Source organism: Chiloscyllium punctatum, chromosome 31 (genome assembly GCF_047496795.1).
Source record: "Chiloscyllium punctatum isolate Juve2018m chromosome 31, sChiPun1.3, whole genome shotgun sequence".
NCBI classification, from domain to species: Eukaryota; Metazoa; Chordata; class Chondrichthyes; order Orectolobiformes; family Hemiscylliidae; genus Chiloscyllium; species Chiloscyllium punctatum.
In genome coordinates, this window is record NC_092769.1 from 72,872,325 (window position 1) to 72,899,503 (window position 27,179).

The 27,179-nt window shown below is 55.4% G+C and overlaps 1 protein-coding gene across 1 annotated transcript in view; it reads left to right on the forward strand.

The window, feature by feature from the left end:
* The window catches only part of LOC140457068 (mitogen-activated protein kinase kinase kinase 11), a 67,686-nt gene that overhangs the window by 34,238 nt on the left and 6,269 nt on the right, over positions 1 to 27,179 (forward strand). The window contains 7 exon segments of the mRNA XM_072551034.1: positions 5,759 to 5,939; positions 9,066 to 9,214; positions 16,837 to 16,877; positions 16,879 to 16,935; positions 16,937 to 17,014; positions 19,288 to 19,528; positions 25,537 to 25,659. Coding sequence (XP_072407135.1) covers positions 5,759 to 5,939; positions 9,066 to 9,214; positions 16,837 to 16,877; positions 16,879 to 16,935; positions 16,937 to 17,014; positions 19,288 to 19,528; positions 25,537 to 25,659 — 870 coding nt within the window.

Consider the following 27,179-nt stretch of genomic DNA (forward strand, 5'->3'; position numbering starts at 1 on the left):
CTCCCTCCTCTCTGGTGACGTTTTAAATCCTTCTTCCTCTCGTGAGGAAAACAGGAAACAAGTGTTTGTCAGATTGGTTGGTGCAGCCTGGAATCCCCCGAGGGCACACTCACAGCTCCCTGAAACTCACTCTGCTGGTTTGACCGAAACTCTGTCACTCGGGCACTGTCAGCTTCTGTCAGGTCGGGTTAAATCTGTCAAGCAGCAGTTGTTTGCCAGTCCTGTGGGATCGGGCACTGCCTCCTCGATCGCCGCTGCCCTCTGGTCCCTACTGTCTGGGGGAAGCAGAGGGGTTGAGCAGGCAGGTGAAGGAGAGAGAGTGTGTGAGGAAAATTGCCCTCTCCTCCAGTATCTGAGGCAGTTCAAAACCTGAAACGCGTTAGTTTATTTCCCCCCAACTGAAGGAGGCCGTTTGACCCCTTGGCTTGGTTCCTGCCAATCTGTTTAATCAAGATTAATCTGCATTTTAACTGCGCGTTGCCCCCAACTCTCTCAATAGCCTGTCCCTGAGAAAAATGTTGCAGGTCCCAGTTTTGTAACGATGGATGCACTGCCCCCCGCCCCACTCCACAGGTTCAGCCATCTCCTTACGGGGAGAGGATTCCAGTTGATGTCTGCTGATAAGAATTGTTAGCAAGGGGCTCTTGTGGGGCAGTGGTAGTGTTCCTGTCTCTGAGGTGTGTCGTAGCATCTCTGAACTGGTCGGTTAACTATCAGATCTGTTGTTGTACACGTAAACCTGCCGTGTCCGCACCCTTGGACCAGGATTAGAATAGGTGGGTCGTTTCTGAGGTCTGCGCGATGGGCTGAAGGGTCTCTTAGATCTCTGCTGTGTGTCTGAATGTATTGAGGGCTGTGTGAAGGGCCCTCTCCCCAGAATCCTGTGGTGAGCCTCCTAATCACGGAAGAGTTGTAATGTCACTCAGGCTAATGTTTTCGGGACAAGGTGTCAAATACTGAAATTTGAATTCTGTCAAAATCTGGAATAAAATGGCGACGCTCGTAAAGACCCATCTGGGTCACTCATATCCTTTTGGAAAGGAAATCTGCCATTCTTAGGTGTCTGGCCTGCACGTGACTCCAGATCCTTGACCAGGTGGTTGACTCCTAACTGCCCCCTCAGGAAACAGGGGACGGGCAGTAAATGCTGGACCCAGTCAGCACCGTTCGTGAATGACTGAAAGAACCACCCTGTAGCTCCTCCTGACTCTGGTTTCTTTTCCAGAGGCAAGTTGGGATGCATTTGTATAGATACCTGTGCTGGAGCGTGTTTTTACATGTCCCAGCCTCTCGATTGGCCAATCGAGCACGTGGATTGGCCGTGTCAATTTACATGTTGCCTTGTGAGTGCAGGGAACGCTAAGAAAGTGGGGGGGGGGAAGAAAGAGAGAGAGAGTCATATAGCACAGAAACAGACCCTTCAGTCCAACCGGTCCATGCCGAGCTCAATCCCAAACTCTGAACTCATCCCACCTGGCCCATATCCCTCCAAACCCCTTCCTATCCTTGTCCTTATCCAAATGTCTTTTAAATGTTGTAACTGTACCCACAATCCACCACTTCCTCTGGAAGTTCATTCCACACATGAACTACCCTCCGTAAAAAAAATTGTCCCTCAAGTCTTTTTTAAATCTCTCTCCTCTCTCCTTAAAAATGTGCCCCCTTGTCTTGACACCGCCCATCCTGGGGAAAAAGACACCTGCCATTAACTCTATCTATACCTCTCATGATTTTATAAACTTATATAATGTCACCTCTCAACCTCCTACGCTCCAGTGGAAAAAAGTCCCGGCCTATCCAGCCTTTCCTCATAACTCAAACTCTCCATTCCCAACAACTTCCTGGTAAATCTCTTCAGGACCCTCTCCAACTTATTAACATCCTTCCGATAACAGGGCGACCAGAACTGGGCACAGTATTTCAGAGGGGCCTCCTTGTACAACCTCAACATGATGTCCCAACTCCTACACTGAGCAATGAAGGCAAACGTGCTAAATGCCTTCTTATCCACCCTGGGGAGAAAGAGAAAGACATGAAATAAGGCACAAAATCATAGAATCTCTACAGTGTGGAAGCAGGCCATTCGGCCCGTTGACAGCACACTGACCCTCTGAAGAGCAGCCCACGCAGACCCACCAACCTACCCTCTCCCTGTAGCCCTCCATTTCCCATGCCTGATCCACCCTAACCTGCACATCCCTGGGCACTATGGGACAATTTAGCACGGCCAATCCACCCTAACCTGCACATCCCTGGGCACTATGGGACAATTTAGCACGGCCAATCCACCCTAACCTGCACATCCCTGGGCACTATGGGACAATTTAGCACGGCCAATCCACCCTAACCTGTACATCCCTGGGCACTATGGGACAATTTAGCATGGCCAATCCACCCTAACCTGCACATCCCTGGACACTATGGGACAATTTAGCACGGCCAACCCACCCTAACCTGCACATCCCTGGCCACTATGGGACAATTTAGCACGGTCAATCCACCCAAACCTGCACATCCCTGGGCACTATGGGACAATTTAGCACGGCCAATCCACCCTAACCTGCACATCCCTGGGCACTGTGGGACAATTTAGCACGGCCAATCCACCCTAACCTGCACATCCCTGGGCACTATGGGACAATTTAGCACGGTCAATCCACCCAAACCTGCACATCCCTGGGCACTATGGGACAATTTAGCACGGCCAATCCACCCTAACCTGCACATCCCTGGGCACTGTGGGACAATTTAGCACGGCCAATCCACCCTAACCTGCACATCCCTGGACTGTGGGAGGAAACCAGAGCACCCAGAGGAAACCCATGCAGACATGGGAAGAACATGCAAACTCCACACAGACAGACAGTCGCCCAAGGGTGGAATTGAACCCAGGTCCCTTGTGCTGTGAGGCTGCTGTGCTAACCACTGAGCCACCGTGCTGTGCCCATTTGTAATGAGAGTCTCAGAATGGGGGACTGGGGAAATCAGAGCGTGGACTCAGGACGGCCTGGTGACTGAAACGACCTGTTTGGACAAGAGTTGGGTGGCTGTAACCGGTGTGGAATGGCTAGGTGTGGGCCGAATGGCTGCTTTTGGCACCGTGCCTTGGGAGCTGGATGGGATTTCTGTCATCTGATGTTCAAACGCAGCCGTCGATTTCATCCCGTCGAGTGAGGGAGAGGGGGAGCGACAGGGGGATCCTGGTGGAGCAAGTTCAGGGATCCCTCTCCCTCCTCCCTCCCACAGGCTCAGAGCTGGTGAGGCCCCGGGCCGAGGGAGGGTGACGCCTGGTGGCGGGACTGCGAACTGCAAGGGCTGGAACAGATCCACTCTGCTGTCTGGAAACTGGAGTTTGAGGGAAGGGGAAGGGAGGGAGTGAACTTTCATTGAAAAACAAAGACAAGTTCGGGAGTTCCCCCTTTTGACAAACAGCGCAGCGGCTAAACAGGCCCAGCGAGGGAGAGCACAGAAATGATTGTGATGCATAAAGTTGAATATCCTGTAACAGCTCCACTATTAAGTACTCAACTAAACCTTCCTGCCCATTCCCTATACCCCCGCTGATTGCCTGAGGGTCCAATCTAACCACCTCCATAGAGTCATACAGCACAGAAACAGACCCTTCAGCCCAAACTAAACTCCATAATCCCAAACTAAACTCGTCCCAGCTGCCTGCTCCTGGCCCATACCCCTCTAAACCCTTTTTCTATTCATGTCCTTATCCAAATATCTTGTATTTGTACCCAGATCCACCACTTCCTCTGGAAGTTCATTCCACACACGAACCACCCTCTGTGTAAAAGGTTGCCCCCCCTCCATGTCTTTTTAAATCTCTCTCCTTAAAAATGTGCCCCCTAGTCTTGAACTCCCCTACCCCAACTTGGCTATTCACCCTATCTATCCCCCTCATGATTTTATAAACCTCTATAAAGGTCACCTCTCAACCTCCTACGCTCCAGTGAGAAAAGGTCCCAGCCTTTCATTCTAACTTAAGTCTTCCACACCCAGCAACATCCTGGTAAATCTCTTCTGAACCCTCTCCGGCTTATTAATATTCCCAGTGGTTCAGTGGTTAGCACTGCTGCCTCACAGCACTAGGGACCTGGATTTGATTCCTGCCTCGGGCGAATGTCTGTGTGGAGTTTACATATTCTCTGTGGGTTTGCTCCGGTTTCCTCCCACAATCCGAAATATTGCGCAGGTCAGGAGAATTGGCCGTGCTAAATTGCCCATCGTGTTGGGTGCATTAGTCAGGGGGTAAATGTAGGGGAATGGGTCTGGTTGGGTTGGACTGAAGGGCCTGTTACCACACTGTAGGGATTCTAATTTTTAAAAAATCCTTCCTGTAGCAGGGCGACCATCTTCAATATATTGAAGGATGAAGGGTGCACAATTCTAAGGTGGGAAATTTAAAAGATTCACCGCTCTCTGAGTGAAGAGATTCCTCCTCCTGTCAATCCTAGTGGCATGCCTCTTTCTCCAAGGACTGCACTCCCGCTGTTCTAGAGTCATAGAGATGTACAGCACAGAAACAGACCCTTCGGCCCAACTCGGCCCTCCATGCCAACCAGACATCCCCAAATTAATCTCGTCCCATTTGCCAGTATTTGACCCATATCCCTCCAAACCCTTCCTATTCATGTCCCCATCCAGATGCCTTTTAAATGTTGTCATTGTACCAGCCTCCACCACTTCCTCTGGCAGCTCATTCCATACACGTACCACCCTCTGCGTGAAAAAGCTGCCCCTCAGGTTCCTTTTAAATCTTTCCCCCTCTCACCCTAAACCTATACCCTCTAGTTTTGGACTCCCCCCACCCCAGAGAAAAATAAAGAACAAAAAAAATTTCCAGTACAGGAACAGGCCCTTCGGCCCTCCAAGTCTGTGCCGATCCAAATCCACTGTCTAAACCAGTCGGTCAATTCCTAACCATCTGTATCCCTCTGAACCCCACCTACTCATACATCTGTCCAGATGCACCTTAAATGAACCCACCGTGCCTGCCCCTACCACCTCTGCTGGCAACGCGTTCCAGACACCCACCACCCTCTGTGTAAAGTACTTGCCGCGTGTAACCCCTCCAAATTTTTCACCTCTCACCTTGAAAGCGTGACCTCTCGTTATTGAATCCTTCACTCTGGGAAAACGCTTCTCTCTATCCACCCTGTCTACACCCTTCATGATTTTGTAGACCTCAATCAGGTCCCCCCCCCTCAATCTCCTTTTTATCTAATGAAAACAATCCTAATCTACTCACCCTCTCTTCATAGATAGCACCTTCCTCTCACCTTAACTAGGTGCCTGTAATCTTGAACTCCCCCACCCCAGGGAAAAGACCTTGGCTATTCTCCCTATCCATGCCCCTCACGATTTTATAAACCTCCACCCTCAGCTCCGGGGAAAATAGCCCCAGACTATTCAGCCTCTCCCTACAGCTCAAACCCAGGCAACATGCTTATAAATCCCTTCTCCACCCTTTCAAGTTTCACAACACTTTTCCTATAGCAGGGAGACCAGACTTGAATGCAATATTCCAAAGGTGGTCCAACCAATGTCCTGCACAGTTGCAGCATGACCTCCCAAATCCTATACTCAATGCGCTGACCAATAAAGCCAAGTGTACCTCCTTCACCATCCTGTCTACCTGTGACTTTCAAAGAGCTATGAACCTGCACTCTGTTCAGCAACACTGCCCAGGACCTTACCATTAAGTGTTGCCTGCTCTCTTTAACTTCTCTCTCTCTCTCTGTGTCTGCAGTCTTGCTATCCCAGCCCATCAACGATGACAACATGGAGTGCAACACGCTGAAGATCACTGACTTTGGCCTTGCCAGGGAGTGGCACAAGACCACCAAAATGAGCACCGCGGGCACCTACGCCTGGATGGCACCTGAGGTGATCAAGACCTCCACTTTCTCCAAGGGCAGTGACGTATGGAGGTGAGATGCCATGATGCCAGGCGCCTCCATCCCGGTTTGGTGGGGTGGGGTGGGGGGGGGGGTTGCCCACGCTGCGGACTCACCTTTGCCCAGCCCCCTCGGGCATGGGTCGTAAAATCCCACCGTCGCCCGGTGGGGGGGGGGTTGGTGAAAACGGGTACCTTCCTCCATTGGTCAGCGTCACCCGCGTTGGCCAGAGTGCCATTCTAGCACACAGCAAGATCCCACCCGCTGGTCGCGGCAGCCCAAGGTGGGTGGGGGGGGGGGGGGGGGGAGGTGTGTGTGGCCGTGGCACTATCAGGTAGCCAGAAGTGTGGCTTCAACCGGTGCCCTTGGGCAGGAGGGGGTTATGGTACCAGACTGTACCCAGCGGGCATGCTCCTGGGTATGGACACAATGTCAGGGAAAGGAGGTGGAATTTGTACCTGTTATTGTGCCCATTCTGTTATTCACAGCATTTTACTGGGAGGGAGTGTCTAGTGTTTCCCCCCCCCACCCTCCCCAACCCCCCCAACCCCAGATTATATAAAAAATTGGAGTATAAAAGTCAGGAAGTCTTGCCGAACTGTGCAACACATTAGTCAGACTGTCGCTAGAATATTGGGGCAGCACGGTGGCTCAGTGGTTAGCACTGCTGCCTCACAGCCCCAGGAACCTGGGTTCAATCCCACCCTCTGTGTGTGTGGAGTTTGCACATTCTCCCCCCATGTCTGCGTGGGGTTTCCTCCCACAGTCCAAAGATGTGCAGGTTAGGGTGGGTTGGCCAAACTAAATTGTCCCATAGTGCCCAGGGATGTGCAGGTTAGGGTGGATTGGCCGTGCTAAATTGTCCCATAGTGCCCAGGGATGTGCAGGTTAGGGTGGATTGGCCATGCTAAATTGTCCCATAGTGCCCAGGGGTGTGCAGGTTAGGGTGGATTGGCCGTGCTAAATTGTACCATAGTGCCCAGGGATGTGCAGGTTAGGGTGGATTGGCCGTGCTAAATTGTCCCATAGTGCCCAGGGATGTGCAGGTTAGGGTGGATTGGCCGTGCTAAATTGTCCCATAGTGCCCAGGGATGTGCAGGTTAGGGTGGATTGGCCGTGCTAAATTGTCCCATAGTGCCCAGGGATGTGCAGGTTAGGGTGGATTGGCCGTGCTAAATTGTCCCATAGTGCCCAGGGATGTGCAGGTTAGGGTGGATTGGCCGTGCTAAATTGTACCATAGTGTTAGGTGCATTAGTCAGAGGGAAATGGGTCTGGGTGGGTTACTCTTCAGAGGGTTGGTGTGGACTTGTTAGGCCGAAGGGCCTGTTTCCACACTGTAGGGGAATTTAATACAGCAAAAAATTGCTTACAATTTTGTGCCCTGTAACTTCTTAGTTAATTTTTTAAAACATTATTTCAAAATATACCTTATTCATGAAAAAGTGGCTTTTTATATGCATAGTCACAGATACAGTTTGGTTCTGAACAGTTGCGTATCCAACTGGAGATTGACTCCATTCAAACAAACCAAAGGCATCTCTCACTTGAAGCAGATTAGATTTACACCAGACGTGGGTGTCACTGGCTAAGACAGTATTTGTTGCCCATCCCTAATTACCCAGAGGGCAATTCAGAATCAGCCACACCACTGTGGGTCTGGAGTCACATGTAGGCCAGACCAAGTAAGGACAACAGATTTCCTTCCCTAAAGTTAACAAGCTGGGGTTTTTCCAACAATGTGTTTGTGGTCACTTGATTCCAGGCATTTTTAAAAAAAAATTAATTCCAACTCCACCGTCAGGATTTGAACTCAGAACCTGAGACGTTTCCTGGGTGTTTATATTAACCACTAGGCCATCGCCTCTTTGCTTGAGGAGGGAGGTGAAGGCAATGGAGGTAGATCAGAGAAAGTTCACTGGCCTGACTCCAGGGATGAGCCTTGTGAAGGGAGGCACTGGGGCCTGTTCTGTCTCGACTTTGGAAAGAACGAGAGATCTTATTGATCTTCGAAGCTGTTGAAAGGAATCGACAAAGTAGACACGGAGCCGACGTTGCCTCGGTTGGGATGGTCCAGAACGAGACGTGATACTTTTAGGATAAAAGGGCAGCAGGTTTAAGACAGAGATGAGGAGGAATGATGTCTTTGAAGTATTGTGCGCAGTTTTGGGCCTCCTATCTCAGGAAGGATGTACTGGCCCTGGAGCGGGTCCAGAGGTGGTTCACGGGAATGGTCCCAGGAATGAAAAGCTTAACATGTGAGGAACGTTTGAGGACTCTGGGTCTGTACTGAATGGAGTTTAGAAGGATGAGGGGGATCTAATTGAAACTTATAGAATACTGAATGGCCTGGACAGAGCAGACATGGGGAAGATGTTTCCATTGGTCGGAGAGACTAGGACCCAAGGGCACAGCCTTAGATTAAAGGGAAGACCCTTTGGAACAGAGATAAGGAGAAACTTCTTCAGCCAGAGATTACGGAATTCATTGCCACAGAGGGCTATGGGGGCCTGGTCACTAAGTATGCTTAAAACGGAGATAGATAAGTTCTTGAGTATCAAGGGGATCAAAGTTACGGGGAGAAGGTGGGAGAATGGGGTAGAGAAATTTATCAGCCATGATTGAATGGCAGAGCAGTCTCAATGGGCCGAATGGCCTAATTTCTGCTCCTGTATCTGATGGTCTTTCAGAGGACCACGGCTCAGTGGAATTCACTCCGTCGGAGCGCAGTGGATGCCAGGACACCAAGGAGGGAGGGATGGACAGACTTTTCATTCGTAAAGGGTTATGGGAGCAGGCAGGGTAGTGGAGTTGAGGCCGAGGCAGAATGGTATTAAGTAGAGGGGCAGAATGGCATACTGCCGCTCCGAGTTCTTACTACAGAGAGAACGAGCGATCTTATCGCTGCTCCCTGAATCAGCAGCTGTGCCTGAGCCACCCTGAGCTCAGGGCTCTCTCTCTCTCTCTCTCTCTCTCGTGTCCATTAAGGCGTTGCTTGAAACCGACCTGGGTGACAGGGCGAGCCCAGTAGCTCCTTACGGGACTCGGTGTCGGGGTTTTGTACGCTTACTTTGCTGAGTGGGTCGGTCGGTCTGCTCCGAGATGCGATGTAAATGCCAGCGGTGTCCGGTGGATTGATGGGATCCCTGTTCTTTCCGTAGTTATGGTGTGCTGCTGTGGGAGCTGTTAACCGGAGAGGTCCCTTACAGGGGGATCGATGGCTTGGCTGTGGCCTACGGAGTTGCGGTCAATAAACTGACACTCCCGATTCCGTCGACCTGCCCAGAACCTTTTGCTCAGCTGATGGCTGGTGAGTGGTAAACTGTACCCCCCTCCCCTACCCCCCCCCCCCCCGCCTCCTCTCCCATGCTACATCATGGCCTGTGGATTGGGGCCTACTCCTCACTCATGCCTGGGAGCAACATACAGGCCGAACACCGGCAGCAGCACCGAGAGACGCTTGGGCAGGTCAGTGCCAGTGAGAGTCGGGCACCTCCCTGACCCACAGCTCAATGCCAGCTCGCTTGGCAGCACTGTGCCCACATACACACACACACACACACCCTGCCATACCCACAGATAGGCAGCAGCTCCTGCTCAGGCAACGCCTAAGTTATAAAACTGTCCCCCTCACTTTCAAATTCCTCCACCATTTCATCACCGAAACCCCCTCCCCGTCTCCATCACCTCCTCCAGCCCCTACACCCCCTCCCTATCTCTGTAACCCCCTCCAGCCCCTACACACCCTCCCTATCTCTGTAACCACCTCCAGCCCCTACTCCCCCTCCCTATCTTTGTAACCCCCTCCAGCCCCTACACCCCCTCCCTATCTCTGTCACCCCCTCCAGCCCCTACACCCCCTCCCTATCTCTGTAACCCCCTCCAGCCCCTACACCCCCTCCCTATCTCTGTCACCCCCTCCAGCCCCTACACCCCCTCCCTATCTCTGTAAGCCCCTCCGGCCCCTACACCCCCTCCCTATCTCTGTAACCCCCTCCAGCCCCTACACCCCCTCCCTATCTCTGTAAGCCCCTCCGGCCCCTACACCCCCTCCCTATCTCTGTCACCCCCTCCAGCCCCTACACCCCCTCCCTATCTCTGTAAGCCCCTCCAGCCCCTACACCCCCTCCCTATCTCTGTAACCCCCTCCAGCCCCTACACCCCCTCCCTATCTCTGTAACCACCTACAGCCCCTACACCCCCTCCCTATCTCTGTCACCCCCTCCAGCCCCTACACCCCCCTCCCTATCTCTGTCACCCCCTCCGGCCCCTACACCCCCTCCCTATCTCTGTCACCCCCTCCAGCCCCTACACCCCCTCCCTATCTCTGTAACCACCTACAGCCCCTACACCCCCTCCCTATCTCTGTAACCCCCTCCAGCCCCTACACCCCCTCCCTATCTCTGTAACCACCTACAGCCCCTACACCCCCTCCCTATCTCTGTAACCCACTCCAGCCCCAACACTCCCTCCCTATCTCTGTCACCCCCTCCAGCCCCTACACTCCCTCCCTATCTCTGTCACCCCCTCCAGCCCCTACACTCCCTCCCTATCTCTGTAACCCCCTCCAACCCCAACACTCCCTCCCTATCTCTGTAACCCCCTCCAGCCCCCTACACCCCCTCCCTATCTCTGTAACCCCCTCCAGCCCCTAAACCCCCTCCCTATCTCTGTAACCCCCTCCAGCACCTACACCCCCTCCCTATCTCTGTAACCCCCTCCAGCCCCTACACCCCCCTCCCTATCTCTGTAACCCATCTAGCCCCTACACCCCCTCCCTATCTCTGTCACCTCCTCCAGCCCCTATACCCCCTCCATGTCTCTGTAACCCCCTCCAGCCCCTACACCCCCGCCATGTCTCTGTAACCCCCTCCAGCCCCTACACTCCCTCCCTATCTCTGTAACCCCCCTCCAACCCCTACCCCCCTCCCTATCTCTGTAACCCCCCTCTAACCCCTACCCCCCTCCCTATCTCTGTAACCCCCCTCCAACCCCTACACCCCCCTCCCTTTCTCTGTCACCCCCTCCAGCCCCTACACCCCCTCGCTATCTCTGTAACCCCCTCCAGCCCCTACACCCCCTCGCTATCTCTGTAACCCCCTCCAGCACCTACACCCCCTCCCTATCTATGTCACCCCCTCCAGCCCCTACACCCCCTCCCTATCTCTGTAACCCATCTAGCCCCTACACCCCCTCCCTATCTCTGTCACCTCCTCCAGCCCCTATACCCCCTCCATGTCTCTGTAACCCCCTCCAGCCCCTACACCCCCGCCATGTCTCTGTAACCCCCTCCAGCCCCTACACTCCCTTCCCATCTCTGTAACCCCCTCCAGCCCCTACACCCCCGCCATGTCTCTGTAACCCCCTCCAGCCCCTACACTCCCTCCCTATCTCAGTCACCCCCTCCAGCCCCTATACCCCGTCCCTATCTCTGTAAACCCCTCTAGCCCCTATCCCCCCTCCCTATCTCTGTAACCCCCTCCAGCCCCTACCCCCCCTCCCTATCTCTGTAACCCGCATCCAACCCCTACACTCCCTCCCTATCTCAGTCACCCCCTCCAGCCCCTATACCCCGTCCCTATCTCTGTAAACCCCTCTAGCCCCTACACCCCCTCGATATCTCTGTAACCCCTCCGGCCCCTACACCCCCTCCCTATCTCTGTATCTCCCTCCAGCCCCTACACACCCTCCCTATCTCTGTACCTCCCTCCAGCCCCTATACCCCACCCTATCTCTGTCACCCCCTCCAGCCCCTACACCCCCTCCCTATCTCTGTAACCCCCTCCAGCCCCTACACCCCCTCCCTATCTCTGTCACCCCCTCCAGCCCCTACACCCCCTCCCTATCTCTGTAACCCCCTCCAGCCCCTACTCCCCCTCCCTATCTCTGTCACCCCCTCCAGCCCCTACACCCCCTCCCTATCTCTGTAACCCCCTCCAGCCCCTACACCCCCTCCCTATCTCTGTCACCCCCTCCAGCCCCTACACCCCCTCCCTATCTCTGTAACCCCCTCCAGCCCCTACTCCCCCTCCCTATCTCTGTCACCCCCTCCAGCCCCTACACCCCCTCCCTATCTCTGTAATCCCCTCCAGCCCCTACATCCCCTCCCTATCTCTGTAACCCCCTCCAGCCCCTACTCCCCCTCCCTATCTCTGTCACCCCCTCCAGCCCCTACACCCCCTCCCTATCTCTGTAACCCCCTCCAGCCCCTACACCCCCTCCCTATCTCTGTCACCCCCTCTAGCCCCTACACCCCCTCCCTATCTCTGTCACCCCCTCCGGCCCCTACACCCCCTCCCTATCTCTGTAACCCCCTCCAGCCCCTACACCCCCTCCCTATCTCTGTAACCCCCTCCAGCCCCTAAACCCCCTCCCTATCTCTGTAACCCCCCTCAACCCCTACCCCCCCTCCCTATCTCTGTAACCCCCCTCCAACCCCTACCCCCCTCCCTATCTCTGTAACCCCCTCCGGCCCCTACACCCCCTCCCTATCTCTGTCACCTCCTCCAGCCGCTACACCCACTCCCTATCTCTGTCACCCCCTCCAGCCCCTACACCCCCTCCCTATCTCTGTCACCCCCTCCAGCCCCTACACCCCCTCCCTATCTCTGTATCTCCCTCCAGCCCCTACACCCCCTCCCTATCTCTGTAACACCCTCCAGCCCCTACACCCCTTCCCTATCTCTGTAACACCCTCCAGCCCCTACATCCCCTCCCTATCTCTGTAACCCCCTCCGCCCCCTACACCCCCTCCCTATCTCTGTAACCCCCTCCAGCCCGTACACCCCCTCCCTATCTCTGTAACCCCTTCCAGCCCCTACACACCCTCCCTATCTCTGTAACCCCCTCCAGCCCCTAAACCACTTCCCTATCTCTGTCACCCACTAGCCCCTACACCCCCTCCCTATCTCTGTAACCCCCTCCGGCCCCTACACCCCCTCCCTATCTCTGTCACCTCCTCCAGCCGCTACACCCACTCCCTATCTCTGTCACCCCCTCCAGCCCCTACACCCCCTCCCTATCTCTGTCACCCCCTCCAGCCCCTACACCCCCTCCCTATCTCTGTATCTCCCTCCAGCCCCTACACCCCCTCCCTATCTCTGTAACACCCTCCAGCCCCTACACCCCTTCCCTATCTCTGTAACACCCTCCAGCCCCTACATCCCCTCCCTATCTCTGTAACCCCCTCCGCCCCCTACACCCCCTCCCTATCTCTGTAACCCCCTCCAGCCCGTACACCCCCTCCCTATCTCTGTAACCCCTTCCAGCCCCTACACACCCTCCCTATCTCTGTAACCCCCTCCAGCCCCTAAACCACTTCCCTATCTCTGTCACCCACTAGCCCCTACACCCCCTCCCTATCTCTGTCACTCCCTCCAGCCCCTATACCCCCTCCAGCCCATACCCCCCTCCCTATCTCTGGAATCCCCTCCAACCCCTACACCCCCCTCCCTATCTCTGGAATCCCCTCCAACCCCTACACCCCCCTCCCTATCTCTGTAACCCCCTCCAGCCCCTACACCCCCCTCCCTATCTCTGGAATCCCCTCCAGCCCCTACACCCCCCTCCCTATCTCTGTAACCCCCTCCAGCCCCTACACCCCCCTCCCTATCTCTGTAACCCCCTCCAGCCCCTACACCCCCTCCAGCCCATACCCCCCTCCCTATCTCTGTAACCTCCCTCCAACCCCTACACCCCCCTCCCTATCTCTGGAATCCCCTCCAGCCCCTACACCCCCCTCCCTATCTCTGTAACCCCCTCCAGCCCCTACACCCCCCTCCCTATCTCTGTAACCCCCTCCAGCCCCTACACCCCCTCCTTATCTCTGTCACTCCCTCCTGCCCCTACACCCCCTCCAGCCCATACCCCCCTCCCTATCTCTGTAACCTCCCTCCAACCCCTACACCCCCCCTCCCTATCTCTGGAATCCCCTCCAGCCCCTACACCCCCCTCCCTAACACTGATTCCCGTTGCTCCACCACTGCGGGCCATCCCATCAGCTGCCTGGAGCCCTGAGCCCCGGGATTCCCTCCTTAAACCTCTCGCACTCTCTCTCTCTCCCTCTCTCCATCTTTAAGACCCACTCGAAATCTGACCATTGGTCAGGTCTCTGTGTTCTTTCGATCCTGGTTGGCATTCCATGTGGCTCTGTGTCTGACCCTATTGTCTGTGAATGGCGGGAGTTCTGGGCTTCAGACACACTCATCAGAGCTGACACTCCCTGGGCCGAGGGAATACCCGCGCTGTCAGAAGAGCCACTTTCAGACGTTAACGCCTGCTTCGTGCCCCTGGGGCCGCCATTTTATTTGTTTTCGGGATGGGGGAGTGGTTATACATAGTGATGGACAGCACGGAAACAAACCCTTCGGTCCAACCTGTCCATGCCGACCACACATCCCAACCTAATCCAGTCCCATTTGCCAGCGTTTGACCCATATCCCTCCAAACCCTTCCTATTCATGTCCCCATCCAGGTGCCTTGTAAATGTTGCAATTGTACCAGCCTCCACCACTTCCTCTGGCAGCTCATTCCACACACGTACCACCCTCTGGGTGAAAATGTTGCCCCTCAGGTCCCTTTTATATCTTCCCCCTCTCACCCTAAACCTATGCCCCTCTAGTTCTGGACTCCCCAACCCCAGGGAAAAGACCTTGTCTATTTATCCCATCCGTGCCCCCTCATGGTTTTATAAACCTCCATACATTCACCCCTCAGCCTCCGACACTCTGGATTTATTCCCTCAATGCTGGAAATAAATCAACTCCAGTAAAGAATTACTGGATTAGTGGTGCTGGAAGAGCACAGCAGTTCAGGCAGCATCCAACGAGCAGCGAAATCGACGTTTCGGGCAAAAGGCTTTTGCCCGAAACGTCGATTTCGCTGCTCGTTGGATGCTGCCTGAACTGCTGTGCTCTTCCAGCACCACTAATCCAGAATTTGGTTTCCAGCATCTGCAGTCATTGTTATTACCTCCAGAAAAGAATTATCTGGCTCGTTATTGAAGTGCTGTTTGGTGGGATCTTGCTGTGCGTATGTCAGCTGTCCCATGCCCCACAGCATCACAAAACATTTGGTCTTGGCCGCGGGTGTCTGGGAAGGCTTGCTGTCTTTTCGGTTTCGATATCGCAGATCCAACAAGAACTCACCTTCTCTCTCTGTTTCTTTCTCTGTCTCTCTCTCTCTCTCCCCCCTATGTCTCTCTCTCCCTCGGTCTCTCTCTCTCTCTGTCTCTCTCTGTCTCTCTCTCCCTCTTGGTCTCTCTCTCTCTCTCCCTCGGTCTCTGTCTGTCTTGGTCTCTGTCTCTCTTGGTCTCTCTCTCTCGATCTCTCTATCTTTCTGTCTCTGTCTCTGTCTCTCTCTCGCTCTCTTTCTGTCTCTTTCTTTGTCTGTATCTTTCTTTCTCTTTGCCTCTCTTTCTCTCCATCTCTGTCTCTCTGTCGCTGCCTCTCTTTCTCTCTCTCTCTCTATCTCTGTCTCTCTCTCTCTCTCTCTTGCTCTCTCTGTTTCTCTCTCTCTGTCTGTATCTTTCTTTCTCTCTGCTTCTCTCTCTCTCCCTCTCTCTCTCTCTCCATCTCTGTCTCTCCCTCTCTCTCTTTCGCGCTCTCCCTCTCCATCTGTCTCTCTCTATCTCTATCTCTGTCTCTCTCTGTCTCTCTCTCTATCTCTGTCTCTCTCTATCTCTGTCTCTCTCTCTCTCTCTTTCACTCTCTCTCTCCATCTGTCTCTCTATCTCTGTCTCTCTCTATCTCTCTCTTTCTCTATCTCTATCTCTCTCTCTCTCTCTATCTCTGTCTCTCTCTCTCTATCTCTGTCTCTCTCTATCTCTGTCTCTCTCTCTCTCTCTCTTTCGCTCTCTCTCTCCATCTCTCTCTATCTCTGTCTCTCTCTATCTCTGTCTCTCTATCTCTCTCTCTCTCTCTTTCGCTCTCTCTCTCCATCTCTCTCTATCTCTGTCTCTCTCTATCTCTCTCTCTCTCTCTCTTTCGCTCTCTCTCCATCTGTCTCTCTCTATCTCTGTCTCTCTCTCTCTCTCTTTCGCTCTCTCTCTCCATCTGTCTCTCTATCTCTGTCTCTCTCTATCTCTGTCTCTCTCTCTCTCTCTCTATCTCTGTCTCTCTCTCTCTCTCTCTCTATCTCTGTCTCTCTCTCTGTCTCTCTCTCTCTTTCGCTCTCTCTCTCCATCTGTCTCTGTATCTCTGTCTCTCTCTCTCTCTCTCTCTCTATCTCTGTCTCTCTCTCTCTCTGTCTCTCTCTCTTTCGCTCTCTCTCTCCATCTGTCTCTCTATCTCTGTCTCTCTCTATCTCTCTCTCTCTCTATCTCTGCCTCTCTCTCTCTCTCTCTTTCGCTCTCTCTCTCCATCTGTCTCTCTCTCTATCTCTGTCTCTCTCTCTCTGTCTCTGTCTCTGTCTCTCTCTCTCTCTCTCTATCTCTGTCTCTGTCTCTGTCTCTCTCTGTCTCTCTCTCTGTCTCTCTCTCTCTCTATCTCTGCCTCTCTCTCGCTCTTTCGCTGTCTCTCCATCTGTCTCTCTCTCTGTCTCTCTCTATCTCTGTCTCTCTCTCTCTCTCTGTCTCTCTCTCTTTCGCTCTCTCTCTCCATCTGTCTCTCTATCTCTGTCTCTCTCTATCTCTCTCTCTCTCTCTATCTCTGTCTCTCTCTCTCTCTCTCTTTCGCTCTCTCTCTCCATCTCTCTGTCTATCTCTGTCTCTCTCTCTCTCTCTATCTCTGTCTCTCTCTATCTCTCTCTCTCTCTCTCTATCTCTGTCTCTCTCTCTCTCTCTTTCGCTCTCTCTCTCCATCTCTCTATCTCCGTCTCTGTCTCTGTCTCTCTATCTCTGTCTCTCTCTATCTCTCTCTCTCTCTCTCTATCTCCGTCTCTCTCTATCTCCGTCTCTGTCTCTGTCTCTCTCTCTCCCTCTCCCCTTCCCCACAGATTGCTGGGACCAGGACCCTCATCGCCGGCCTCAGTTTACCCTCGATCCTGGAGCAGCTGATGGCCATTGAGGAGCAGGTGCTACTGGATATCCCTCAGGGATTCCTTCCACTCCATGCAGGATGACTGGAAGCTGGAGATCCAGAGCATGTTCAACGAGCTGAGGGCCAAGGAGAAGGTATGGGCTTCAAGGGAGAGGGAGTGAAGGTGGGGGGGGGAGCAAGACGAGTGGGGAAGGGAGTAAGGGGGTGGTGGAGAGTGAGGGGATGGGGGAGCGAGGGGTGGGGGGAGAGTGAGGGGTGGGGGGGAGTGAGGGGGCTGGGAGAGTGAGGGGTTGGGGGAGAGTGAAGGTGTGGGGGGAGCGAGGGGGTGGGGGAGAGCGAGGGAGTGGGGGAGATTGAGGGGGTGGGGAGGGGAGTGAGGGGCTGGGTGGAGAGTGAGGGGGTGGTGGGGAGTGAGGGATTGGGGGAGAGTGAGGGTGGGGGGGAGCGAGGGGGTGGGGGGGAGCGAGGGGGTGGGGGAGATTGAGGGGGCTGGGGAGAGTGAAGGGGTGGGGGAGAGTGAGAGGGTGTGGGAGAGTGAGGGGGTGGGGAGGAGTGAGGTGGTGGGGGACAGTGAGGGGGTGGAAGGGAGTGAGGGGGTGGGGGAGAGTGAGGGGGCTGGGGAGAGTGAGGGGGTGGGCGAGAGTGAGGGGGTGGGGGGGGAGAGAGGGGGCTGGGGAGAGTGAGGGGGTGTGGGAGAGTGAGGGGGTGTGGGAGAGTGAGGGGGTGGGGAGGAGTGAGGTGGTGGGGGAGAGTGAGGTAGTGGGGGAAAGTGAGGGGGTGGAGGGGAGTGAGGGGTGTGGGGGGAGCAAGTGTGTGGGGGAGAGCGAGGGGGCTAGGGAGAGTGAGGGGGTGGGGGGAGCGAGTGTGTGGGGGAGAGTGAGGGGGTGGGGGCAAGTGAGGAGTTGTGGGGGAGCGAGGGGGTGGGAGAGAGCAAGGCAGGTGGGGGAGAGCGAGGGGGCTGGGAGGGAGTGAGGGGGCTGGGGGAGTGAGGGGTGGGGGGAGTGAGGGGGCTGGGGGAGTGAGGGTTGGGGGGAGTGAGGGGCCAGGGGAGGGGAGTGAAGGGGTGGGGGAGAATGAGGGCTGGGGAGAGTGAGGGGGCTGGGGAAGAGTGAGGGAGTGGGGGGAGAGAGGGGTCTGGGGAAGAGTGAGGGGATGGTGGGGTGAGGGGCTGGGGAGGGGAGTGAGGGGGTTGGGTGGAGAGTGGGGGGTGGGGAGGGGAATGAGGGGGCTGGGGAAGAGCGAGGAGGTGGGGGGAGGTGGGGGGGGCTGGAGAGGGGAGTGAGGGTGTAGGAGGAATGAATGGGCTGGGGGAGTGAGGGGGTGGGGAGTGGAGTGAGGGGGCTGGGGAAGAGTGACGGGGTGGGGGAGTGAGGAGGGGGGGTGTGGGGGGGCTGGGGAGGGGACTGAGGGTGTGGGGGAATGAGTGGGCTGTGGGAGTGTGGGGGTGGGGGGGAGCGAGGGGTCTGGATAGGGGAGTGAGGGGGCTGGGAAAGAGTGAAGGGGTTGGGGGAGTGAGGGGGCTGGGAAAGAGTGAGGAGGTGTGGGGGGGGCTGGGGAGGGGAGTGAGGGAGTGGGGGAGTGAGTGGGCTGTGGGAGTGAGGGGGTGGGGGGGAGTGAGGGGTCTGGATAAGGGAGTGGGGGGGCTGGGGTGGGGTGTGAGGGGGCTGGGGAAGAGTGAAGGGTTTGGGGGAGTGAGGGGGCTGGGGGAGTGAGGGGGTGGGGAGGGGAGTGAGGGGGCTGGGAGGGGAATGAGGGGGAGGGGAGTGAGGGGTCTGGATAAGGGAGTGGGGGGGCTGGGGTGGGGTGTGAGGGGGCTGGGGAAGAGTGAAGGGTTTGGGGGAGTGAGGGGGCTGGGCAAGGGAGTGAGGAGGCTGGGGGAGTGAGGGGGTGGGGAGGGGAGTGAGGGGGCTGGGAGGGGAATGAGGGGGAGGGGAGTGAGGGGGTGGGGGTAGTGTGTGGGCTGTGGGAGTGAGGGGGGAGTGAGGGGTCTGGATGGGGGAGTGACGGGGTGGAGGGGAGCAAGGGGTCTGGGTGGGGGAGTGAGGGATTTGGGAGGGGAATGAGGGGGTGGGGAGGGGAGTGAGGGGGTAGGGGGGGGAGTGAGGGGGTGGGGGGGGCAAGGGTACGTGGGGAGATTGTGATTTGCAGGAAGCAGGTTGTAGGCGGCACCCCTGGCGTCCTGTGGGATTGCGCTTTGTCGTTCTGTGATTCACCCTGGTGTCGAATATCCCCGCTGCATCCCAGAGGGATTGGGAGCCTCTGCCGGGAGGTTTAAGATCGGAGGATCGGGGGCTTGGGGGACGTGGGTCGCCGTCGAGGTTAGATGGCAATAGGGTTAGTGTAGCCGAAACCGCCGACCGCTAGCCCGACTCCACCCACCAGCCCCCGACTCTGTTTGATGTTTCAGGAGCTGCTTTGCAAGGAGGAGGAGTTGAAGAGGGCGGCTCTCCAGCAGAAGTCACACGAGGAATCCCTGCGGCAGCGGGAGCATGCCCTGTTGCAGTGGGAAAGGGATGTCTTTGAGCGGGAGCTCAGCCTCCTCATCTACCAGATGAACACCGAGAAACCGAACGTCAAGAAACGCAAAGGCACCTTCAAGAAGAACAAGCTGAAGGTGAAAGACGGCCATTGCATCAGCCGGCCGATCGGTTAGTACCGCAGTCTGGGCAGCAGGCAGCGCCAAACCAGGGGTATCGGTCAGTGCCAAACCAGGGGTATTGGTCAGTGCCAAACCAGGGGTATTGGTCAGTGCCAAACCAGGGGTATCGGTCAGTGCCAAACCAGGGGTATTGGTCAGTGCCAAACCAGGGGTATCGGTCAGCGCCAAACCAGGAGTGTTGGTCAGTGCCAAACCAGGGCATATCGGTCAGCGCCAAACCAGGGGTATTGGTCAGTGCCAAACCAGGGGTATTGGTCAGTGCCAAACCAGGGCTTATCGGTCAGTGCCAAACCAAGGGTATCGGTCAGTGCCAAACCAGGGGTATTGGTCAGTGCCAAACCAGGGCTTATCAGTCAGTGCCAAACCAGGGGTATCGGTCAGTGCCAAACCAGGGGTATCGGTCAGTGCCAAACCAGGGGTATCGGTCAGCGCCAAACCAGGGGTATTGGTCAGTGCCAAACCAGGGGTATTGGTCAGTGCCAAACCAGGGGTATCGGTCAGCGCCAAACCAGGGGTATTGGTCAGTGCCAAACCAGGGGTATTGGTCAGTGCCAAACCAGGAGTATCGGTCAGCGCCAAACCAGGGGTATTGGTCAGTGCCAAACCAGGGCATATCGGTCAGCGCCAAACCAGGGGTATTGGTCAGTGCCAAACCAGGGCTTATCGGTCAGTGCCAAACCAAGGGTATCGGTCAGTGCCAAACCAGGGGTATTGGTCAGTGCCAAACCAGGGCTTATCGGTCAGTGCCAAACCAAGGGTATCGGTCAGTGCCAAACCAGGGGTATTGGTCAGTGCCAAACCAGGGGTATTGGCCAGTGCCAAACCAGGGGTATTGTTCAGTGCCAAACCAGGGGTATCGGTCAGTGCCAAACCAGGGGTATCGGTCAGTGCCAAACCAGGGGTATTGGCCAGTGCCAAACCAGGGGTATTGGTCACTGCCAAACCAGGGGTATTGGCCAGTGCCAATCCAGGGGTATCGGTCAGTGCCAAACCAGGGGTATCGGTCAGTGCCAAACCAGGGGTATTGGTCAGTGCCAAACCAGGACTTATCGGTCAGTGCCAAACCAGGTGTATCGGTCAGCACCAAACCAGGGGTATTGGTCAGTGCCAAACCAGGGGTATCGGTCAATGCCAAACCAGGGGTATTGGTCAGTGCCAAACCAGGGCTTATCAGTCAGTGCCAAACCAGGGGTATTGGTCAGTGCCAAACCAGGGGTATTGGTCAGTGCCAAACCAGGGGTATCGGTCAGCGCCAAACCAGGGGTATTGGTCAGTGCCAAACCAGGGGTATTGGTCAGTGCCAAACCAGGAGTATCGGTCAGCGCCAAACCAGGGGTATTGGTCAGTGCCAAACCAGGGCATATCGGTCAGCGCCAAACCAGGGGTATTGGTCAGTGCCAAACCAGGGCTTATCGGTCAGTGCCAAACCAGGGGTATCGGTCAGCGCCAAACCAGGGGTATTGGTCAGTGCCAAACCAGGGGTATTGGTCAGTGCCAAACCAGGAGTATCGGTCAGCGCCAAACCAGGGGTATTGGTCAGTGCCAAACCAGGGCATATCGGTCAGCGCCAAACCAGGGGTATTGGTCAGTGCCAAACCAGGGCTTATCGGTCAGTGCCAAACCAAGGGTATCGGTCAGTGCCAAACCAGGGGTATTGGTCAGTGCCAAACCAGGGCTTATCGGTCAGTGCCAAACCAAGGGTATCGGTCAGTGCCAAACCAGGGGTATTGGTCAGTGCCAAACCAGGGGTATTGGCCAGTGCCAAACCAGGGGTATTGTTCAGTGCCAAACCAGGGGTATCGGTCAGTGCCAAACCAGGGGTATCGGTCAGTGCCAAACCAGGGGTATTGGCCAGTGCCAAACCAGGGGTATTGGTCACTGCCAAACCAGGGGTATTGGCCAGTGCCAATCCAGGGGTATCGGTCAGTGCCAAACCAGGGGTATCGGTCAGTGCCAAACCAGGGGTATTGGTCAGTGCCAAACCAGGGCTTATCGGTCAGTGCCAAACCAGGTGTATCGGTCAGCACCAAACCAGGGGTATTGGTCAGTGCCAAACCAGGGGTATCGGTCAATGCCAAACCAGGGGTATTGGTCAGTGCCAAACCAGGGCTTATCAGTCAGTGCCAAACCAGGGGTATTGGTCAGTGCCAAACCAGGGGTATTGGTCAGTGCCAAACCAGGGGTATCGGTCAGCGCCAAACCAGGGGTATTGGTCAGTGCCAAACCAGGGGTATTGGTCAGTGCCAAACCAGGGGTATCGGTCAGCGCCAAACCAGGGGTATCGGTCAGTGCCAAACCAGGGGTATTGGTCAGTGCCAAACCAGGGGTATCGGTCAGCGCCAAACCAGGGGTATTGGTCAGTGCCAAACCAGTGCATATCGGTCAGCGCCAAACCAGGGGTATTGGTCAGTGCCAAACCAGGGCTTATCAGTCAGTGCCAAACCAGGGGTATCGGTCAGTGCCAAACCAGGGGTATTGGTCAGTGCCAAACCAGGGGTATTGGCCAGTGCCAAACCAGGGGTATTGGCCAGTGCCAAACCAGGGGTATCGGTCAGTGCCAAACCAGGGGTATCGGTCAGTGCCAAACCAGGGGTATTGGCCAGTGCCAAACCAGGGGTATTGGTCACTGCCAAACCAGGGGTATTGGCCAGTGCCAAACCAGGGGTATCGGTCAGTGCCAAACCAGGGGTATCGGTCAGTGCCAAACCAGGGGTATTGGTCAGTGCCAAACCAGGGCTTATCGGTCAGTGCCAAACCAGGTGTATCGGGCAGCACCAAACCAGGGGTATTGGTCAGTGCCAAACCAGGGGTACTGGTCAGTGCCAAACCAGGGGTACTGGTCAGTGCCAAACCAGGGGTATTGGTCAGTGCCAAACCAGGGGTATCGGTCAATGCCAAACCAGGGGTATTGGTCAGTGCCAAACCAGGGCTTATCGGTCAGTGCCAAACCAGGTGTATTGGTCAGCGCCAAACCAGGGGTATTGGTCAGTGCCAAACCAGGGGTATTGGTCAGTGCCAAACCAGGGCTTATCAGTCAGTGCCAAACCAGGGGTATTGGTCAGTGCCAAACCAGGGGTATTGGTCAGTGCCAAACCAGGGCTTATCAGTCAGTGCCAAACCAGGGGTATCGGTCAGTGCCAAACCAGGGGTATTGGTCAGTGCCAAACCAGGGCTGATCAGTCAGTGCCATACCAGGGCATATCAGTCAGTGCCAAACCAGGGGTATCGGTCAGTGCCAAACCAGGTGTATCGGTCAGCGCCAAACCAGGGGTATTGGTCAGTGCCAAACCAGGGGTATTGGCCAGCGCCAAACCAGGGGTATTGGCCAGCGCCAAACCAGGGGTATTGGTCAGTGCCAAACCAGGGGTATTGGCCAGCACCAAACCAGGGGTATTGGTCAGTGCCAAACCAGGGGTATTGGTCTGCACCAAACCAGGGGTATTGGTCAGTGCCAAACCAGGGGGATTTGGTCAGTGCCAAAACAGGGGTATCGGTCAGTGCCAAACCAGGGGTATCAGTCAGTGCCAAACCGGGGGTATCGGTCAGTGCCAAACCAGGGATTATCAGTCAGTGCCAAACCAGGGTGTATCGGTCAGTGCCAAACCAGGGGTATCAGTCAGTGCCAAACTAGGGGTATCAGTCAGTGCCAAACCAGGGGGTATCGGTCAGTGCTAAACCAGGGGTATCGGTCAGTGCCAAATCAGGGGATCTCGGTCAGCGCCAAGCCAGGTGTATCGGTCAGTGCCAAACCAGGGGTATCGATCAGCGCCAAACCAGAGGATATCGGTCAGCGCCAAACCAGGGGTATTGGTCAGCGCCAAACCAGGTGTATCGGTCAGTGCCAAACCAGGGGTATCGGTCAGTGCCAAACCAGGGGATATCGATCAGCGACACACCAGGGGTATCAGTCAGCGCCAAACCTGGGGTATTGATCAGTGCCAAACCAGGGGATATTGGTCAGCGCCAAACCAGGGGTTTAAGTCAGCGCCAAACCAGGTGTATCGGTCAGTGCCAAACCGGGGGTATTGGTCAGCACCAAACCAGGGGTATTGATCAGCGCCAAACCAGGGGATATTGGTCAGCGCTAAATCAGGGGATATCAGTCACTGCCAAACCAGGGGTATCGGTTAGTGCCAAACCAGGTGTTATCAGTCAGTGCCAAACCAGGGTATATCGGTCAATACCTAACCAGGGGATATCAGTCAGTGCCAAACCAGGGGTATTGGTCAGTGCCAAACCAGTGGTATTGGTCAGTGCGTACCCAGGGGATATCGGTCAGTGCCAAACCAGGCGATATCAGTCAGTGCCAAACCAGGGTATATCGGTCAGCGCCAAACCAGGGGATATCAGTCAGTGCCAAACCAGGGTATCTCGGTCAGCGCCAAACCAGGGGTATCGGTCAGTGCCAAACCAGGGGTATCGGTCAGTGCCAAACCAGGCGATATCAGTCAGTGCCAAACCAGGGTATATCGGTCAGCGCCAAACCAGGGGATATCAGTCAGTGCCAAACCAGGGTATCTCGGTCAGCGCCAAACCAGGGGTATTGGTCAGTGCCAAACCAGGGGTATCGGTCAGTGCCAAACCAGGGGATATTGGTCAGCGACAAACCAGGGGTATCGGTCAGCGCCAAACCAGGTGTATCGGTCAGTGACAAACTAGGGTATCGGTCAGCGCCAAACCAGGGGTATTGGTTGGCACCAAACCAGGTGTATTGGTCAGTGCCAAACCAGGGGATATCGGTCAGCGACAAACCAGGGGATATCGGTCAGCGCCAAAGCAGGGGTATTGGTCAGCACCAAACCAGGGGTATTGATCAATGCCAAACCAGGTGTATCGGTCAGTGCCAAACCAGGGGTATTGGTCATCGCCAAACCAGGGGATATCGGTCAGCGCCAAACCAGGTGTATCGGTCAGTGCCAAACCAGGTGTATCGGTCAGTGCCAAACCAGGGGTACTGATCAGCGCCAAACCAGGGGATATCGGTCAGTGCCAAACCAGGGGTATTGGTCAGTGCCAAACCAGGGGATATCATCAGTGTCAAACTAGGGGTATCGGTCAGCACCAAACCAGGGGTTATCAGTCAGTGCCAAACCAGGGGATATCAGTCAGTGCCAAACCAGGGGTATCGGTCAGTGCCAAACCAGGGGTTATTGGTCAGTGCCAAACCAGGGGCATCGGTCAATGCCAAATCAGGGGTATTGGTCAATGCCAAACCAGGAGTGTCGGTTAGTAACATACTGATAGTCTTGGTCAGTGCCAAACCAGGACTATCGGTCAGTGCCAAACCGGAACTATCAGTCAGTGCCAAACCAGAGGTATCGGTCAGTGCCAGACCAAGAGTCTTGGTCAGTGCCAAGCCTGGGGTATCGGTCAGTGCCAAACCAAGAGTCTTGGTCAGTGCCAAACCAAGGGTATCGGTCAGTGCCAAACCAGGGGTATTGGTCTGTGTGCAAACCGTGATTATCGGTCAGTGCCAAACTGGGGGGTATCAGTCAATGCAAACCCGTGAGAGTCGGTCAGTGCTGAACCGCAGACATTGGTCACTGCCAAACCGGGAGTGCCAGTCATGTCAAACCGGGGAATTATCGGTCAGTGCCAAACAGCAGGTAACGGTCAGTGCCAAACTGTGGGTATCAGTCAGTGCTAAACTGGGAGTATCACTCAGTGCCAAACCGGGAGTATCACTCAGTGCCAAACCGCGGTTATTGGTCAGTGCCAGACTGGGAGTATCACTCAGTGCCAAACCGTGGGCACCATCCAATTGATCAGTGCCAAATTGTACACTTGGCCGTTTTTGCAAATTGCCTATTAATCAATCCACCTTACAAAGGTAGGTCGGTTCTTGGTGTAGTCTGATGCGTTGGACAGAGATACACCCTGATTGAGGTCAGGGGTCCCTGTATACATGCCTCTTGGTTAAACAGATGGTTTAATATGTAGCCCTCTGTGGGAGGTGCGTGGACCTTAACCGATGGTCTGGTCATTACTCCCAAACAGATTTCCAACACAAGCTCACAGTGCAGGCCTCTCCAATCCTCACCAAGAAGAAGGACTTCCTCCAAGTAGACTCCAGCTCGCCAAACATCACATCCTTCGTACCACGGCTCAGAGCGATTCAGTGTAAGTCACACAGGCAACGAATCCCAGGGTTAGGAGCAGATTAACGGCACACCCTCTCCCCCACTCTCACACTCACTCTCTCTCCCCCCCACTCTCACACCCACTCTCTCTCTCCTCCACTCTCTCACTCACTCTCTCTCTCCTCCACTCTCACACTCACTCTCTCTCTCCCCCCCACTCTCACACTCACTCTGTCTCTCCCCCCCACTCTCACACTCACTCTCTCTCTCCTCCACTCTCACACTCACTCTGTCTCTCCCCCCCACTCTCACACTCACTCTCTCTCTCCTCCACTCTCACACTCACTCTGTCTCTCCCCCACTCTCACACTCACTCTGTCTCTCCCCTCCACTCTCACACTCACTCTCTCTCTCCTCCACTCTCACACTCACTCTCTCTCTCCTCCACTCTCACACTCACTCTCTCTCTCCTCCACTCTCACACTCACTCTGTCTCTCCCCCACTCTCACCCTCACTCTCTCCCCCACTCTCACACTCACTCTGTCTCTCCCCCACTCTCTCACTCACTCTGTCTCTCCCCCACTCTCACACTCACTCTGTCTCTCCCCCACTCTCTCACTCACTCTGTCTCTCCTCCACTCTCACACTCACTCTCTCTCCCCCCCCACTCTCACACTCACTGTCTCTCCCCCACTCTCACACTCACTGTCTCTCCTCCACTCTCACACTCACTCTGTCTCTCCTCCACTCTCACACTCACTGTCTCTCCCCCACTCTCACACTCACTGTCTCTCCCCCACTCTCACTCACTCTGTCCCTCCTCCACTCTCTCACTCACTCTGTCCCTCCTCCACTCTCTCACTCACTCTGTCTCTCCTTCACTCTCTCACTCACTCTGTCTCTCCCCAACTCTCACACTCACTCTGTCTCTCCTCCACTCTCTCTCTCACTCTGTCTCTCCCCCACTCTCTCACTCACTCTGTCTCTCCTTCACTCTCTCACTCACTCTGTCTCTCCCCAACTCTCACACTCACTCTGTCTCTCCCCCACTCTCACACTCACTGTCTCTCCCCCACTCTCACTCACTCTGTCCCTCCTCCACTCTCTCACTCACTCTGTCCCTCCTCCACTCTCTCACTCACTCTGTCTCCCCCCCACTCTCACACTCACTGTCTCTCCCCCCCACTCTCACACTCACTGTCTCTCCCCCACTCTCTCACTCACTCTGTCTCTCCCCTCCACTCTCACACTCACTCTGTCTCTCCTCCACTCTCACACTCACTCTCTCCCCCACTCTCACACTCACTGTCTCTCCCCCACTCTCACACTCACTCTGTCTCTCCCCCACTCTCTCACTCACTCTGTCTCTCCCCCACTCTCACACTCACTCTCTCTCTCCTCCACTCTCTCACTCACTCTGTCTCTCCTCCACTCTCACACTCACTCTCTCTCTCCCCCACTCTCTCACTAACTCTGTCTCTCCTCCACTCTCACACTCACTGTCTCTCCCCCACTCTCACACTCACTGTCTCTCCTCCACTCTCACACTCACTCTGTCT